Source organism: Podarcis vaucheri (assembly GCF_965113315.1).
Source record: "Podarcis vaucheri genome assembly, chromosome: 6".
NCBI classification, from domain to species: Eukaryota; Metazoa; Chordata; class Lepidosauria; order Squamata; family Lacertidae; genus Podarcis; species Podarcis vaucheri.
In genome coordinates, this window is record NC_138764.1 from 98533502 (window position 1) to 98552853 (window position 19352).

At 46.4% G+C, this 19352-nt stretch overlaps 1 protein-coding gene across 1 annotated transcript; it reads right to left on the reverse strand.

Moving 5' to 3' along the window:
• Positions 1–2256: 2256 nt before the first annotated feature.
• Positions 2257–4615, reverse strand: BHLHE23 (basic helix-loop-helix family member e23). The gene has a single exon (XM_082226487.1). It carries the CDS (start codon positions 3823–3825, stop codon positions 3082–3084), a length of 744 nt encoding a protein of 247 aa, XP_082082613.1. The 5' UTR covers positions 3826–4615; the 3' UTR covers positions 2257–3081.
• Positions 4616–19352: the final 14737 nt, after the last annotated feature.

The following is a 19352-nucleotide window of genomic DNA, read 5'->3' on the forward strand; positions in this document are numbered from 1 at the left end:
GGTAAAAAAAAAGGGCTTCTGGGGGAAAAAAAGTGTATTAATTAAAATTAAATGCTTGAGACAAGCAGGTTTGGAGGCACTGCGAGTCCCTTTTGCATTAGCATAACATTTGCGACAGCCCAGGAAATTGGTTTAATAACCTTAAATACTTACACCCCCCACCTCTAACTTAAATAGCCCTGGACAGATCAAGCCCCCGAGGCTTCCATTGTACCAATTTGTGCGGCTGCTCTGACATTGAATGGTGAGATTTCTCCTATCTGAACGCAAATCGCAAAGTGTGTATTTATTATGACTGCACTGGAAACCCCTGAAAATCCCCCCCAAACCCAGGCATTCGCTTTCCCCACCCAAAAGTTCACTCGGCATCACTTATCAATGAGGCAAAAACTAGAAAGGCGGTAACACAATGACTCACAAACCAGCCACGTCTTAAGACCTGAAAGACCAAAGACACGACTATTGGGTGCACCAACTATTTCAGCTCATTTAAGTACATGCTAATCATAGTAGTCTTTAATGGGCTGAATCGACTGCCTGGTCGATTTGCTAGTAATACATGCCATTTCTCGTGTGCCTGAAGTCCAAGAAACCATTCAAAACCAAGATATTAGCCAATCCTAAGTCCTCCTGACTTCAATGAGAACTATGGTATTTCAAGTAAAGGAACAAAAATACAATTGCTTTGAGCTGTATTGATTAGGAAGACCGTCCCTTTAAATGAACTAGAGATCAAGTCTAAGGCTGCAAGTCTGGGAAAAGGATTCACTGAATTCAGCACAAATCAGTGTGCACAAGACTGCAACTGTAGGCTGGGCAGCGTATCTAGGTAAGCAGCCCAATCTACAGGCTTCATTCATGACTGTTGGTTAAACAAATTGCAGATACAACAGAGTTGCAAGGAAATGCAACCTTCCCAGCAATGTGCACTGTAACAAGATCATTGGTTCCCATGCGCAAAAACCTGTTTTGCACAGCTGATGGCGCACGTTTAGCTGTGCAAGTCTTGCTCTTCCCCACACGGAACTGCATAATCTTTTCCTGCCTTCCCTCCTGTAGACCACTGGATCGTACTCTTAAGACACTGGACACCACCTCGTTGGTTTCCATCTCCTTAAAATCCATCTCCATCTCCCTTTTCCTCCGCGTACCCTGCAGCTTCCAGGAGGAAGAACTTGCTGGTCAACTGTGCCGATCCATCAAGTTCAACTCTCACTTCTGTTTCATTCTCAGTTGCAAAGGGGTGGGGTTGGGGAGGTAAATAAGCAGTGCTTCTCACTCGGACACAACTTGACCCAAAGTCCAATCACTGTTGATTTCCAATGGACAAAGGTCACACAAATGTACTTACGTTGGATTTCGGAGGTTTGTAGGTTGTACAGCTGTGGAAGATTAAAGATCTTGAATGCAGAGAGAAACAGATTTTTTTAAACATATACTCAAGTGTTAAACATACTTACTTAAAAGGATGCTCCATAGATTTCAGTGCAACGTTTCTGAATAAGGGTGCAGAGCTAAGATAAGCACATTAACTAAAAACTTCAGTGGGACTTACTGTTGAGTAAGAACATAGGAAGCTGTCCATCTGGTCCAATTTTGTCTCTACACTGACTGCAAAATCTTCAGGATTTGGGGCAGAGATCTCTCCCTGACCTACCTGGTGAAGCCGGGAATTGAACCTGGGAATTTCTACATGCACAGCAGGTGTGCTGCCAGGGACCTGTGGACCCTTCCCATGAAAGGAGCAGGGGGTTAAGAATCCTCATTACCCATGCAAATCTGTCCCACTCCAATTCAAAATATCTTTTCCTTGCAATAAAACTTCACTTAAAATCAGCAAAACTTACTACCAACTACTAGGAAAAAAATTGCTTCCTACGGGCAGAATCCAAATTTATGCAATCACACAGACAATTTTACATGACTGTTCACTCAAGAGGCGGCCAGTCCTCCACAGTTCAATGGGAGTTACTTGGGTGTAAGCATGCACAGGTATAATTTTCTTCGTTTTCAGTGGAAGAATCAACTCTTCATTTTAATTGTCTCCCACTGAAATCAACAAGAGGGCTTAAATCTGGCCAGGTTATGCCCTCAGTGTTTAAGAAGAGGGTGCAAGATTTATTCAGTTCAGTGCCATCCATGTCTCTTTTTAGGATTGGTTTGCTTAGCAAACTGACCTTCTGAGAGATTTAGGACAGAACCCAAGTTAGCTGATGTCCTTTTTATTTATTATAAATACATATAAATAAGCTCAATGAATTTTTATTTTCCTTGTTTACCAAGATGTGTGGCCGACTTTGAAAAGTGGTCCTGCCAAAGCTCAGAAACAGGCAAAAAAGAGAAAAAGCGAGAGAGCGAGAGAGAGAGAGAGCAGGCAACAGCGTACAATAGAAAGACTGTAGTCAAAAGTCCAAGAATGGGTTCAATGCTTAAAAATATGTGTGTGTGTATAAATAAGTTGACCAACCCATTAAGAAGCATTCTTGAATTTCACAAGCAGCACCCAAAATGAAAATGAAATAAAATAGAAAGATCAGGTGTCATTTGAATGTCTGATTGTACAGATACTGCCAATTATATCTGGAGGATATTTTCCATTTTTAGTAACTTTTGCATTCTGTAAACATTGCATAGTTTGTACACAAGTCGGTTCATTCCAGAGAGACTCTCACTGCAGTTTCCTTTCCAAAACCTCCCCTTCTCTTTTACTCTAGGTATAGAGACATATTTCAAAGCCTGGCTTAAGGCAGCCTCAAAACGAGAATAATAATAATAGTAGTAGCAATAAAAAGTTATGCACAAAATTAATCCATGACAGATCTGAGAGAGGAAAGGGGGGGGGAATCTACAGAGAGTTTGGGGAAGACGGTGAAATGGTTTGCATGTGTGTATGGAAAGGTGAGGAAGGAGAATCCGGATTATTTTCACAGGGGAGACGATGGAAAGCAAAAGAAGCCGGGAAAGCAGCTGAAGCAAAAAAATTGCAACTTAACTGATGGCAAGAAGGCGGGGCTGATGGAGTGAAAAGGGAAGTCGGGTGGGGGGTTTTTTTGGAGTTTGTTCTAAGGTCAAACGGCTACATCAAGGTTTTTCGTTGCAGTGTTTGCAAAGGCCAGAGGTGGCCCCGGGGAAGGCAGTGCATTTCTCGGGGCAGCTGGCCAAAGCAGCGCCCGTGAAAGGGTAGACGGCGGCCGACTGTCCGAAGGGGGCCAGCGCGGCCGGGATGGGCGTGCTGAGCGTCTGGCCTTGGTTGAGGTAGGCCACGAGACGCCGCATCTCTTCCAGGGCCTGCGCCTGCATCAGGATGTAGTTCTTGGCCAGGAGGAGCGTGGCGATTTTGGAGAGCTTGCGCACCGACGGGCTGTGCGCGTAAGGGATGACGGAGCGCAGGCCGTCCAGGGCGTCGTTCAGGTCGTGCATCCTGCGCCGCTCGCGGGCGTTGATGCTGAGGCGCAGCGAGCGCTGCTCCTTGGGCTTCTTGGTCCCCCCGAGGGCACCGGGCGCCTTCAGCTTGCCGTCGCGCTCAAACGCCGGGCTGCCCTCCTTGGCGCCGTCGAAGGCGTCCTCCTCGTCGCAGCTCTGCTCGCCGCTGCTCTCCGCCGACTTCCCCAACTGCGCGGCATGGAAGTCCAGGCCGCCCGCGCCGCCGGGGTACCCGCGCCCGGCCTCGCCGCCTCGCACGGCGCCGTAGGCGAACGCCGTCTGATTGTAGCTCTGCGCCAGAGCCAGGTACGACTCTCCGCCCAAGGACTTGAGTTCGGCCATGGCTTTCTCCGGCAGCTCCGCCGAGCTGGCGAAGAGCTGCGCGCCCGGAGCCACGCTCATCGGCGGCGCCGCCCGTCGGAGCTCTCTCCACAGCGCCGAGCCGGCCGGGGACCGGAGGGAAGCTACGTGCGCCCCTTTGCGCGTAGATGAAGAGCAGGAGGGTGCCCGCTTTGCTCCGCTCAGAGCCCCGCGGCCCTCTTACGGGACCCCGGGGCGTGCGCTCTTGCGCCGGGATGGGCGAAGAAGACGTGCGCCCCCTTCGCTTTTCCGTGCCTCACCTCGGGGCAGGGAGAGTCCTGCACGCCCCTTCCAGGGCTGGCTTTGTGCCCCACTCGAGGATCGTCCAGGTGCTGAGGTCTTCTCCCGGGATCGGGCGCTGACCGCCTTTGTAAGCTGTGCGCACCGCTCCTGCGCTCCGGACGCGCGCTTCCCTCTTCCTTCCTGCTGCCGTCTGGGATCCGGAGCCGGGGGCTTCGCGGCGCTCTCGCTTCGCCCGATTCCCTCTTGGATCCAAACCGGAGTGTTTGGGTGGTTGCTGCGGGGGTGGGGTGTCTCTCTCCGCTTCGCCTCCCCACTTCTCTGCCTAGCTTGGGGCGGCGGCGTCGGCTCGTCGCGCTTTCTGCTGTCCCTCTCCTAACAGAGAGAAAGGCTGGTCCTGTTGGATGCGCTCGCTCGCTCCGGAGCCAGCTGGCACCGCGCGGTGCCCTGACCGGGGGCGGGATATTAATCATTGCCCAAGTTGCCCATTATATGGCAGCGAGGGGCCCGCCGGGACTCAGCAGCCGTCCAATCAGAGCGATCTGCTTAATTAATGGCATTTTAAAATCATCAGGAAAAGAGAAGGCAAAAGTGTCTGGTCAAGGAGGAGTGCCATTTAGCCGCATCCCAGAAACCGAAGACTCGCCTTCCTTTCGCTAAGCAGAGACCACCCTGTCTCGGTGGAGAATTGCGACCTGCAGCCAAGAGCTTTCCTGAGCTTTTTTACTGTATTTATTTAAATACCCTACAGCTTAATTAGAATTACAAACCCAGATAGCATTTTACTGGCCTGGTCAGTGAACCCATGATCTCTTTTTAGGTAAACTAGTACAGTGGTACCTCGGGTTACATACGCTTCAGGTTACAGACTCCGCTAACCCAGAAATATTACCTCAGGTTAAGAACTTTGCTTCAGGATGAGAACAGAAATCGTGCGGCGGCGCAGCGGCAGCGGGAGGCCCCATTAGCTAAAGTGGTGCTTCAGGTTAAGAACAGTTTCAGGTTAAGAACGGACCTCCGGAACGAATTAAGTTCTTAACCCGAGGTACCACTGTATAGGAATATGAATAACAGAATAACAGAACAGTGGAATTGGGACCCCAAGGGTCATTCAGTCCAACCCCCTGCAATGCAGGAATCTCAATAAAGCATCCATGACAGATGGTCATCCAGCTTCTCTGCTTAAAAACCTCCAAGGAAGGAGAGTCCATAACCTCCTGAGGGAGAGCCTTCCACTGTCCAACAGTTCTTACTGTCAGAAAGTCCTTCCTGATGTTTAGTCAGAATCTCATTTCTTGTAACTTGAAGCCATTGGTTCGAATCCTTCCCTCCAGAGCAGGAGAAAACAAACTTACTCTCTCTTCCATGTGACAGCCCTTTTGGTATTTGAAGATGGCTTTAATCTCTGTCTTCTCTTATCCAAACTAAACATAGCCAACTCTCTCAAACATTCCTCATAAGGCTTGGTTTTCAAATCCTTAATCATTTTGGTTGCTCTCCTTTGCACACATTCCAGTTTGTCAATATCCTAAGAACAACAACAACAACAATAACAACTCTGGGCAGTCGTCCCACACACATAAAAACATAATAAAGCATCAAACATTAAAAACCTCCCAACAGAGAGCTGTCTTCAGATGTCTTCTAAAAGTTGTATAGGTATCTATACAACTTGATATCTATGGGAGGGCATTCCACAAGGTGAGTGCCACTACCGAAAAGGCCCTTAGTTCCCTGTAACTTCACTTCTCACAGTGAAGGTACCACCAGAAGACCGTCGGAGCTGGACCTTAGTGTCCGGGCTAAATGATGGGAGAGGAGACAATTCTTCAGGTAAACAGGGCCGAAGCTGTTTAGGGCTTTAAAGGTCAGCACCAACACTTTGAATTGGGCTCAGAAACATACTGGGAGTCAATGTAGGTCTTTCAGGACCAATGTTATATGGTCCCGGCGGCCACTCCCAGTCACCACTCTAGCTTCCACACCCTGGATTTGTAGTGGTTTCCTGTAGCAAAGCTACCACACTTCCTAAGCCCTTTCACTGCAGTCTAGGTGGGGACTGAGAGGGCAGGTGTTTTGTAATGACTTCCTCATCTATTGCAGTCAAAGGAAGGGGTCTTACTATGCTGGCTTCAAAACTGGTTTGGTTAAGGGTCTATTTTGTGGCTGTGTTCAGAGAACAAGAGGACAACGTTGACGTTTGCTAAATTTCAGATGTTGGCTGTCATGCAGGGTGAACATCTGGCCAGGGAGCCAAATATGGCCCTCCAAGCCTCTGCCTGGTCCTCAGGTCTCCCCGTAGCCATGCCTCTTATTGGCCCTGGTTCACATCCTTGAGTGTTTTTGAAATATCCGATTGCGACTCACTCTTCCCTGGATGGAGAATAGAAAGGTGTGCCCTTAGAATGTAGCCTACTGTACAAAGGTAAGAATCACCATGGAAGGTTTCCTCTAACACTTGTGACTGGGTTTGAAAAGCATAAACTCCCTTTGGTAGCTGACATCAAAAGTAGGACAAGGAGGGCAAGAATTTCTTCTATGCAGGCCCCATTGAAATGCGCTGTGGTTGAACTGGATAACTTCCCAGTGGATTCTGCTCTATCTCGAAGAATTGCAAGGAAAATGATTTGTTGTTGCTGTTGTTTGGTTGTTTAGTCATGTCCGACTCTTCGTGACCCCATGGACCAGAGCACGCCAGGCACTTCTGTCTTCCACTGCCTCCCGCAGTTTGGTCAGACTCATGTTTGTAGCTTCGAGAACACTGTCCAACCATCTCGTCCTCTGTCGTCCCCTTCTCCTTGTGCCCTCCATCTTTCCCAGCATCAGGGTCTTTTCCAGGGAGTCTTCTCTTCTCATGAGGTGGCCAAAGTATTGTAGCCTCAGCTTCAGGATCTGTCCTTCCAGTGAGCACTCAGGGCTGATTTCCTTCAGAATGGAGGGGTTTGATCTTCTTGCAGTCCACGGGACTCTCAAGAGTCTCCTCCAGCACCATGATTCAAAAGCATCAATTCTTCGGTGCCTGCAATAGTTTGAGTAACAGAAATATGAGAGTTTGATGTGGTGGATGTGCAAGATAACAAAAGCATTCTGGGAAATGATACATAATGAGTTGAAAATAATGTTTAAAATAACATTTGTGAAAAAACCAGAAGCATTTTTATTAGGAATTTTAGATGCAGAGATAGCAAAGGAGCAGAAACGTTTATTGATGTATATTGATGACAGCAGCGCACATGATACTGGCCCAAAGATGGAAAGAAGATGAAGTCCTGACCAGAGACAAATGGTTGATGAAGATGATGAACTACGATAAAATGGCAAAAATGACCGGGAAAGTCAGAAACCAGAAAAATAGAAGCTTTAATAAGGAATGGGGAAAAAATTACAATTTACTTAAGGGTACACTGTAGACAATTAAAAACCTTGGCAGGAATTGGGTAATGCTTGTAATGTATTAAAAACTTAGGTGAAAATGGATTATTTCAAGAAAAATAGAGAAAATATATGTTGCAGCAGAAAAAGTTTGATACTGGAAACCATGGAGTGGTGGAAGGAAGTCTAAGCATTCACGGAATCCTAAATGCTGATGATTATGATTAATGTTTTAATTCAATTGTATACTGTAAAATTGAATATATATATATATATATATATATATATATTTGCTTTCGTAGATTTTCACGGGTACAGGAATGCAGGTTTTGGTGTCTTCGGGTGTCTTCCCGTGTAAGAGTCGGGGTGTCTGTGCGACGTTTCGACGAGCTCTGTTCCAGTAACAAGAAGCCGAAAGCACCAGCCTGAAGATGACGAGTGAGACCTCGTCGAAACGTCGCACAGACACCCCGACTCTTACACGGGAAGACACCCGAAGACACCAAAACCATATATATATATATATATATATATTTGCTTTCGTATATATATATATATGAGAGAAATATGAGAGTTTGGGGGAATCTGAGCTCCATACTGAAAAGTCTTTTTCTAACTATCTTCATGATACGTATGAAGGAACTGGAAGTGAGCAATGCTAGAGAGCTGGCAAGATCATCTCAATTTAGGAGAGGCTTAGTGATGGTGGTTGGCTGTTGGAGAGGAACTTCTGAAGCGGGGCCTTGTCTGCTCCCATTTAATTCATGCCTTTTTGTTGACTCCTGGCTTTCACTGAGATCTAAATTGAAACAGACCTTTGCAAAGTCAGTCGGCTCTTAGCTGCCTCGATGCAATTTGACAGTTTTACCTTCTTTGGAAAAGTGTGACATTTGTGGCCATAACAGAGAATCAACGGTAACACAGATTTAGAAGGGGCTGAGAAAACATTTAGCACAATTCCGAGACCATCCATGCAGCAGCTTTTGAGAAGCCCACCAAGACGCAAACTGGGTCACCATATAACATGGTTCGGTTGTATGGCTTGTGGCGTCCTCCTTTACTTCTGTGTATACAGAGAGCAAGCACGTCGCACTGCAATGCTCATGCAGCAAATTGTTCCGCATGACTCAAGTAAGTGAGCCAAGCCACGTTCCTCAGGCAGGGCCAACCCAAGACATTTTGCTGCAACTGTTGTCTGAAATGACCGCTTTGCTCTGTAGGGCCTGGCCTTGTCTGCAGGGAATGACAAATATTACTTGGGATGGTGATTTCATTTCCCCATCGGGCTTCCCGTTAAGACTTCAAGGTCCAGGGGCATCCTCAGGAATCCACTCACTTTTCAATGGGCACCAATCCAGACTAGGAAATAGAAAAAAATGTATCCTCCTTTATCCTTGTGATATAACTGCAATTTTCTGCTCTAGACTTGGATTAAAACATTTCTTATCTAAGGCTGTATACACACTACACCAGGGGTCTGCAACCTTTAAGACAAAAAGAGCCACTTGGACCCGTTTCCAAAGAAAAAACAACTGGGAGCCATAAAACTCGTCATTATAAAAATAACTTTTTTGTCACTTTTTTAATTATTTCTTTGTTTGACCCCTTAGAATTACTCCTCATAGAAATAAACATTAAATTAACAAGTTACCTTTTTTGGTGTGTGTGTTCTTCACTCCCCTTCAAAACAGTGACCAGCGTACATGCCCCCTTTCAATGCAGTGACCAGCGTACATGCCCCCTTTCAATGTAGCGGGCGGGAAAGTGATGTCGGGACATGCGACGTCACAGCCAGTACAGCGCCCGCCACAGTGGGGAGTGTCGGGGCGCACAATGCGCCTCCTCCCCTCGCTAGTATCCGCCCTGGAGCCGCGGCAAAGGTGTAAAAGAGCCACATGCGGCTCCGGAGCCACGGGTTGCAGACCCCTGCACTATTCCTTTCAAGTATTTTCTTTCTCTTAGATAATTCTGGGCTCTGTAGTTCACTCATCATAGAGCAGCAGTTCCTAGCAACCATTAAAACACACACACACACACACACACACACACACACTATAGTATTTAATCTATTGTAACCACAATTGAAGGGGACACGGGTGGTGCTGTGGTCTGAACCACAGAGCCTAGGGCTTGCCGATCAGATCAGAATGTCGGCGGTTTTAATCCCCGCAACAGGGTGAGCTTACGTTGCTCGGTCCCTGCTCCTGCCCACCTAGCGGTTTGAAAGCATGTCAAGTGTAAGCAGATAAATAGGTACCGCTCCGGCGGGAAGGTAAACGGCATTTCCATGCGCTGCTCTGGTTTGCCAGAAGTGGCTTAGTCATGCTGGCCACATGATCCGGAAGCTGTCTGCGGACAAACGCTGGCTCCCTCGGCCTATAGAGTGAGATGAGCACACAACCCAGAGTCGTCTGTGACTGGAGCTAATGGTCAGGGGTACCTTTACCTTTTACCTTTAACCACAATTGACCGAAGATCAATTATGGGAAGTTAAAGAATTTTAGAAAAGTTTTCCCAGCATAAGTGAGTTTGGGATGCCCAAATTATGGGATACGTTTAAAGCTTCCAATAATTGGGGTGGTGGTATTTCATCATACTATATTGTGAACCACTCGCAGATCCTTTGCTTGCCAGGAAATTCAAACTACACTACAGGGTAGTGGACTAGGGGGTGGCCCTGGCTCTCAGCTTCCTCCTCCTTAGGCTCAGTTTTCCCCCTTGCAGAACTCAGCAGGGAGGCTGTTGTTGTTTAGTCATGTCCGACTCTTCATAACCCCATGGAGAAGAGCACACCAGGCACTCCTGTCTTCCACTGCCTCCTGCAGTTTGGTCGAACTCATGCTGGTAGCTTTGAGAACACTGTCCAACCATCTCGTTCTCTGTTGTCCCCTTCTCCTTGTGCCCTCAATCTTTCCCAACATCAGGGTCTTTGCCAGGGAGTCTTCTCTTCTCGTGAGGTGGCCAAAGTATTGGAGCCTCAGCTTCAGAATCTGTCCTTCCAGTGAGCGCTCAGGGCTGATTTCCTTCAGAATGGATAGCTTTGATCTTCTTGCAGTCCATGGGACTCTCAAGAGTCTCCTCCAGCACCAGAATTCAAAAGCATCAATTCTTTGGCGATCGGCCTTCTTTATGTTCCAGCTCTCACTTCCATACATCACTACTGGGAAAACCATAGCTTTAACTATACGGACATTTGTTGGCAAGGTGATGTCTCTGCTTTTTAAGACGCTGTCTAGATTTGTCATTGCTTTTCTCCCAAGAAGCAGGCCCCAAACAAAGAAATGGATATGGAATCATAAAATGATTGAGTTGGAAGGGACTCTGAGGGTCATCTAGTCCAACCCGCCTATCATTGGTTTCAATTTTAGCTACCACTGAGCTTCCTGCTTCCCACCCCACTGGTCACCGCTGGCTTTGAACACTTGAGTGCTATAAAACCAGTTTCAAGATTGCAGGAAAGAAGCCGAAGTCCCAGCAAAGGAAGAATGGATACAAAAACGTATGGAATATACAGAAATGATGAAACTTGCCAAAAGAATAAGAAATCAAAAATAACAAACTTTTTTAAATAAAAAAATGGAAATGGTTTATTGAATATTTACAGATAAATTGTAAACAGATTAAAAACATTGGCCGGATTATTGTAATAACCTGCAAGCTGTTTTTTTTTAAAAAAGAAGATTAATAAATGAGCAAATTATGTTAATTTGGATATGCAGAAGATGTTAAAAATTTAAGGAACTGCATAAAGAGGGGAAAGGAAGTCAAGTTTTGAAATGTCAAAATGATTGTGAAATGTATAAAATTAGTGAAATGTATAAATTTGAAAAGTATATTTTTAAAATAATAATAATAATAAATAATAATAGATTGCTGGAGCTTCATCTGATGAATGTACCCGAACATTATTATTTTTCTATTTTATTTATAGACCACTATTCATTAAAAAAAAAATCAGAGTGGTTTACAAGAGTTATACATGAAACCATGCAATAAAACCCATACTAAAATGTTAAAACCAGAAAGCAGTGAACTATTATGGAAAGAGGTGTTCTTAATCACCTGCATAAGCCTGAAGGAATAGAACAAATGTTTGAAACTTGACACACCTGCTGAACCTCTATGGGCAGAGTATTCCACAATACTGGGTTGATGGCTCTTAAAGCTCAGTTTCTTGTTGCTGTCAGACGAGCCCCATCAACAGAATGGCCAGCGATACTCCTGCAGATGATCTCAGTGACTGAGCTGAGATTTAAGGGTTCAGCGGGTTCCCGAGGTTCCTTGGAGCTGAGTTGTTCATGGCTTGGTCAATTAACGCAAGGAACCTTGAACCTGGCTTGCCAGTATAGAATCATAGAATCATAGAGTTGGAAGAGACCACAAGGGCCATCGAGTTGCAACCCCCTGCCAAGCAGGAAACACCATCAGAGCAGGGACGCGGACTTATAAAAAATATTGGGGGGGCCCGGGAAAGCTCATGAATAATAAATAAGCTCATGAATATGCAAATAAAGTGGCGCCGCCTCCTCGTGAGCGAATAGGGGAGAGCGTGCTGCGCCTATTAATCAGCTCCGGAACAGCTGATATGCGGGAAACGTGGGGCTAGCCGGAGAAGAGAGGGCGAGCCCCCTCCGCTCCGGCCCTAAACTGCTGAAACCGCCAGGAGGAAGGAAATTCCCCCCGGCAGTGCCTTGGCAGTGGCGGTGGTGCTGCGAAGCAGCGAGGTAGGAGCCCCCGCCCCCGGGGATTCCCTAATCTCGCGCGGGACGGCCGGGGCTCTCCGACTAGGGCGCGCGGCTGGCTGGCGAGGGAGCAGGTGGGGAGGAGGCGGGGGACGGCGGCGGCGCTCTGCTGGAAGGGCGCCCGAGATTATTGGGGGGGCTGAGCCCCCCCCAAATTTTTTTTGAGGGGGCTCGAGCCCCCTCAGGCCCCATGGAGTCGGCGCCTATGCATCAGAGCACTCCTGACATATGGTTGTCAAGCCTCTGCTTAAAGACCTCCAAAGTAGGAGACTCCACCACACTCCTTGGCAGCAAATTCCACTGTCGAACAGCTCTTACTGTAGATGAGCAGCCAGGGCAGATGATTTAGCAATGATGTCACATGCTGTCAGCCAGGTACCCCCTTCAGCAGTCTGGCCGCCACAGTCTGCACCAGCTAGAGCTTCTGAACCAGACCCAAGGGCAGCTCCACATAGGGCAAATTGCAGTAATCCAACCTTGAAGTTACTAATGCATGGACCTCCCTGTCTGGGAGGGAAAGTGAGGCTGGATAGCTTAGTCAAATAGATAAAAGTGCAAATAGATAAATAGGTACCATTCCGGCGGGAAGGTAAACAGCGTTTCTGTGCGCTGCTCTGGTTCGCCAGAAGCGGCTTTGCTATGCTGGCCACATGACCCGGAAGCTGTCTGCTGACAAATGCCAGCTCCCTAGACCAGTAAAGTGAAATGAGCGCTGCAACCCCAGAGTCGTCTGCGACTGGACCTAATGGTCAGGGGTCCCTTTACCTTTATCTTTATCCCAGGGCTGGGAAAGAAAGTGTAAGCCCTACTCTGCTAAACAGAGCATTTGTCTGATTCAATATAAAGAAGGTTTTGTGTTTGTATGTTCCTAAGATATTGACAGCTGTAAGGCCAATGCAATTCCCCCCTCTCTTTGTGTGTGTTTAGTGATCAGATGCAAAAGAAGGCAACACTTCCCTACTTTTGGTAGCTGTGTAGAAGTGAAATTCATCCTTTTTTGGGCTCAGTGGTGCAGCCAGCAATAAAGTTGCTGTTGCAAATCTATGCAGCCTTAGGCAAACGCTTTATCGGCTACTCAGAAAGTGATGGGTGAAACCAGCTTTCAGTTCTGTTCTCTTTCTCTACCTAGATCTCTCTCCCTATATCTGCAGTCACATGCTGACATCTACTGGCATTGTATGAAAATGCATTTTGAAAAGAGGGCTAAAGGGAGGGGGGCATGATTTCCTTATTAGAAGTTTCTTTAAAAGCACCCTTCAATTACATTCTTAGGGTGGTTCACATGAAACAATAAAATAATTTTAAATTAAATCTAGGGTGACAATCACAAAAACAGCATAAAACAGTAAGCAAGGTAAAAATTGTATCTGAAAGGCTCAGAAAATCAAACGGCCTTTGCCTAGTGCAGTAAAGACACTCTGGGAGAATATGCCACCACTGAGAAGGTCCTGCTTCTGGTAGACCCTCCGTCATCTTGCCTCAGAGGGTGAAGGCCTCCCATTAGAGATCTTAAGGTACGGGGAGGTTTGGTTGGTGACAGGCGCTCTTTCATTCTGGACAATGTGCTATAGAAAATCTAGTTATGTCAAAGTTTTTATTAAATATACATTTTTTTATTAGTTTTTACATATATTTTCCAAACAGAACATATCACCTCATCTCATCTTATACAACATTTTGGCTATTTTAGCCTGAGACTTCCACCAACCACGTCTAATGATTTTCAAACCTCATCTCTTAATCTTACATTTGTTATCCTTTTAATAATCCATAACTTAAAATCCATTCACATAAATCTCTTCTGCAATATTTCATATAGTTCTCCTTACAAAACTTCTTGTAGTCCTACAAGCGTAGTCAGTTGGTTACAATTGTCTTTCAGATAACTCGTATACTTACTCCAATCTTTCAAGAATTTCTGGTCCCACTGGTTTCGAATTCTCCCTGTCATTTTATCCAATTCTGCGTAGTTCATCAGTTTCACCTGCTATTCCGCTTTCGTCGGTAGTTCTTCCTGCTTCCATTTCTGTGCCAATAATACCCTTGCTGCAGTTGCTGCGTATAAAAACAGTTTTTTATCCTATCTTTTAATGTCAGTGCCTACAATAGCAAGTAAAAATGCTTCTGGTTTTGTTTTTTAATAAAGGTATATTTCAACATATTTTTCATCTCATTATAAATCATTTCCCAGAAGCCTTTCACTTTCTTACATTCCCACCTCAGATAATAAAAAGTGTCTTCCTTTTCCTTACAGTTCCAACATTTATTACTTATTTTATAAGGCTGCATCTTAATGTTTTAATGTTATATTTTAATCGTGTTTTTTAAGTTGTATTTTAATCAACTTGTTTTTATTATTGGTTGTTAGCCGCCCTGAGCCCAGTCTTGGCTGGGGAGGGCGGGGATGTTGTTGGACTACTCAGATGTTGTTGGACTACAACTCCCATCACCCCTGAGCTCTGTCCTTGCTAGCTAGGGGTGATGGGAGTTGTAGTTCAACAACATCTGGGGACCCACAGGTTGAGAAAGGCTGTTCCAGTGCATGGGTAGGCAAACTAAGGCCCGGGGGCTGGGGCTGGCCCAGTTGCCTTCTAAATCCGGCCCACAGGAAACATTGTGTTTTTACATGAGTAGAATGTGTGCTTTTATTTAAAATGCATCGAAGTCCCTGGCCCTCTATAGCCTCTTTCTGTAAAGATTGAAATAAAAAAGGACGGTAAGAAACTTTTCCTTATCTTTATACTTTCCTGGGCAACCAGCCGGGAGCTGCTGACAAGTGAGTGATGCACCGGTTGAGTTTTGGTGACTAGTGGAAAGAGCTGGAATTGTGTTTCGGAGGGTGGAATTGCAGGTGCCAAGATGTGCAGGATGGCCGTGACAGTTGGTGAATATGAAGTTGGGTTGGTTAGATTAGCATCATAGGAACAATAGTCATCGTTTCGGTTGGAATGAAGTAACAAAGAAGGTATAGAAACATTTGAAACCCACACAAAGTTCTCCTGAACCCCGTGTTTGGTTTTAATAAATCAGTTGCATTACACTCCTTCTTGGCTACGTTAGGAGCGAAGTGTTCAGATGAGAGTTATCTGTGGTGGCAGCAGGAATAAATGTGGCGGCGGGAGTTGTGAAATACCCAGTAAAGCCCCAGCTCATAGCTGTATCTTGGCTAAAGTGGGAAGGTGGTACAGGGAGCGTGGGCAGTGCCAGAGCATCTCAGACCAAAGGGGTGTGGGAGACATGGCAGGATGCATCTGACATCCTGCTGCATCATTCCACCCTGACATCCTGCTGCTGACATTCCACCCTTAGATTCCACTCCAAGATTCCTGTTAGCACATAAAGGCAAAGGGACCCCTGACCATTAGGTCCAGTCACGGACGACTCTGGGGTTGCGGCGCTCCTCTCGCTTTATTGGCCGAGTGAGCCGGCGTACAGCTTCCGGGTCATGTGGCCAGCATGACTAAGCCGCTTCTGGCGAACCAGAGCAGCACACAGAAACACCGTTTACCTTCCCGCCGGAATGGTACCTATTTATCTACTTGTACTTTGACGTGCTTTTGAACTGCTAGGTTGGCAGGAGCAGGGACCGAGCAACAGGAGCTCACCCCGTCGCGGGGATTCAAACCGCCAACCTTCTGATCAGCAAGTCCTAGGCTCTGTGGTTTAACCCACAGCGCCACCCGCGTCTCTATAGCCAGTGGTAGAGCTTATTAAACTAGCACTGTTTGAAGGGGCTATGAGTTTTGGGTGGATTTTGAGAAGTAGGAGAGGATATATCAAACCTAATTTATCTCCCCACTCTCCCTCGAGTGAGGTTTAGATCTTTTTTCTGAGTTAAAATATTACCATCCCTTTGCAGAGTAAAACGGAAACTTGAGACTAGGCTGCTTAGCCTTAAATATGCTTATCCGGATTGCCCCAGTAGTCTGGATTGACCCTCTTTTCCTCCTACAGACTATAAGAAGCATAAGAAAATAGGTTTACTTACATTTAAGTCTTGCCAGGATTCAGCAACGTACAGTGAAAAATACGAGGCAAGCAGTGATACTTCTAAGTTACTTCCTGCATAGTAAAATGTCCTAAGATGACGTTTGCTCTCAGGAGAGAACAAATGACACAGCCATCTTCATCAGCAGGCAGATGAAGAAGAGGACAATCTGAGGCAAGGAGGAAATACTAAGCATTAAAATCCTTTGTCTGAGTTTCCCGCCACAGAAGTTCAAAGGAAATGACATCACAGATGTGTTCTATCTAGGAATTCAGCCTTTTGTGAGTCTTAACTCTTTTTGCTTTGGAATTATGGTGCTGGAGGAGACTCTTGAGACTCCCATGGGCTCCAAGAAGATCAAACCTCTCCATTCTGAAGGAAATCATCCCTGAGTGCTCACTGGAAGGATAGATCCTGAATCTGAGGCTCCAATACTCTGGCCACCCCATGAGAAGAGAAGACTCCCTGGAAAAGACCCTGATGCTGGGAAAGATGGAGGGCACAAGGAGAAGGGGACGACAGAGGTTGAGATGGTTGGACAGTGTTCTCGAAGCTACCAGCATGAGTTTGACCAAACTGCAGGAGGCAGTGGAAGACAGGCGTGCCTGGCGTGCTCTGGTGCATGGGGTCACGAAGAGTCGGACACGACTAAACGACTAAACAACAACAACAAATTCTTTTATACACGTGTACAGTAAACATAAACTGGCATTTTCGCCCAGATTTTCCCCACAATGAGGATGATTTTTAAGGCTCGTTTGATATATAAAATAATGTTTCCTTCTTTCCCTCCCCCTGCTAGTTTCTCCCAACAGAACACCTCAGCTAGAGGATTACTCTGTTCACCTGGTGTGGACAGATGGAATCCTATAGTTCAGGGATGAGGAGCCTGTGGTCCTCCAAATATTGTTGGACCACAACTCCCATCAGCCCCAGTTAGGAAAGCCAATGATCAGGGATGATGGGAGTTGTGGTGCAGCAACCAGTCTGGAGGGACACAGGTTCTCCATTCCTGTTGACAAGGTTCTTAGTGCAGATGACCAGTGGATGACCCGGCTCTTACAAATGGATGTCCCATAATATCCATATATATCTCATTCACTTATAATAAACCAGAAATGCTTGGGGATCATTAGGTGCATTGCATGCTTTGACCCTTTGACTCACATGGAGCTGATTTTGTGGAATAACCCTCCAGTGAAAATTGGCCACAAAGTGATATTTTGGATTGTAATGTGTATATATCCAGCATTGCAGGGGGTTGGACTAGATGGCCGTTGGTTTGCCTTCCAAATCTATAATTCCAGAAGATCATGTAAGACAATTTCCTGCGCTGATGGGACATGTTACTCAGCACCACTGTATTGCAACCCACGATTTTCTCCCCCGTCTCCATTTTTATTGTCACAACAACACTGTGAAGTAGGTTAGGCATTAAGCAGAGAGAGTGCAACAGGGGCCCAAGAGCTTTCTGGCTATGAACCTTCCCACCACCACCCCAGTCCTAGTCTGTCGGGGAACTGCCATCAGAGGCACGGGAGAAGGAGAGGGTCTCTGATTCTGCAGGGGAAGGTCCAAGCGCTAGAGGGAGATTCAGCCGGGAGGAAGGGGAAGAGAATGAGTGTAACACCAGGGATCCAGGAGAGCAACGGGACAGGGAGGTGCAGGGGCTCCAGGACTCTTCGTTGGAAGTTAGCTAGGAGAGCCCAAGCACCCCGCTGCCCACGCCCACCTTGCGCAGGAGACTCCCGCGCAGTGAGAGGCGGAGACGATTGGGCGTCAAACAACTCTTATGTTGGCAGCGCTTTAAGAAACGCCCACAGACAGATTCTACAAGTGACTAAGGGCAGCCACGCTGAGATGGGCTGCGTAGTCCGGAGGGTTTAACCAGGCAATCCGATGCTCAAACGGAGCAGGATTACGCACGAGTAACTCCCAACCACTACATAGTCCTTTAACCACTACACCATACTGTCTCACGACTTGTGGCAGTTGGAGCACAAACCACAGTTTTGCCTCTTCTGGATATACTTGCCAGAAGCCTATGGCAACTTCCTTTTCCTTCACTAGGTGGTAGCATTACAGCATCTATGATCCTTAGCTGGGCTGTTCTTTTCACAGCTCAAGCAAGAGCTGTAGCGTCGCATTTTGGGCAACCATTGCCCTGTCCTCTCTCCTGCACCCAGGGAAGTGCAAAACAGCCAGGACTAGTTCCCCTGCCCAGAGAGGGGAAAGGAGAATTGCAGAGTCAGGTTGTTGTTGTTTTTTGAATACATGCATTTGGAGTCATAATGCAACATTGTAACCCATATTTTGAAGTGTGCCTCTAATTGGAAAGAAAGGATGAGAGCCAAACACGTCGCCGAGCCCTCTGCTGGTTAATTGAGGCACTGCACCCCTACTGATTTCAGAGGCAGCCAATACAATTTAATCAATTGTCATAATAAAAAACAACAACAACGGAATATTGTCAGTGTTTGTTATATTGTCAATGGAAGCGTTGCTTCTGGGGCTAAGCACATGTGCGAGGGGGACACAATTTTAGTTGGAATGTATAGATTAAATCTATCCTCTAGGGATGGCTGAATCAGTTCCTCATTTCTCCAATATTAAGCTTAATTCACCTTATTTCTGCAGCAGTTTGCAATTGTTTCTTTAAGTCCTCACAAAAATTCACCGGCTGATGAATTCACTGCACAATGGAGTTTATTTATAATATATTGTAATAATAAGGCACAAGATGCAATTAATGTATATACATTTTTAGGCACAAGAAAGACACTGTTAATGTAAACAGGATGCAAGATACACGACTATGTGATTAGAAATATTAGTCATACAACTTGAGAACTAGATACAGTGGTACCTCGCCGAGCGTCCGGGATCCGTTCCGGAGCCCCAGACGCTCGACGAAAGAGATGCTCGAAAGAGCGTCGCTCTGCACGTGTGCGTGGAGCAGTTTTGCACTTCTGCGCACGCACTTCTACACAATTTAGAGCTTCTGTACATGCACAAAGTGCCAAACCTGGAAATAACCCATTCCAGTACTTCCGGGTTTGCCGCGGACGTCCACCGAAATGGACGATTGAGGGGGCGAACATTCACGGAGGTATGACTGTACTTAAAGCGCCCTCCCTCCCTGCACCAGCCTTTAAGGTCTGCAATGGGCATCCTCCTCAGTCCCTCATTCTCCAGTGTTGTGCTGGGCCTGGGGGTAACCCATGAAA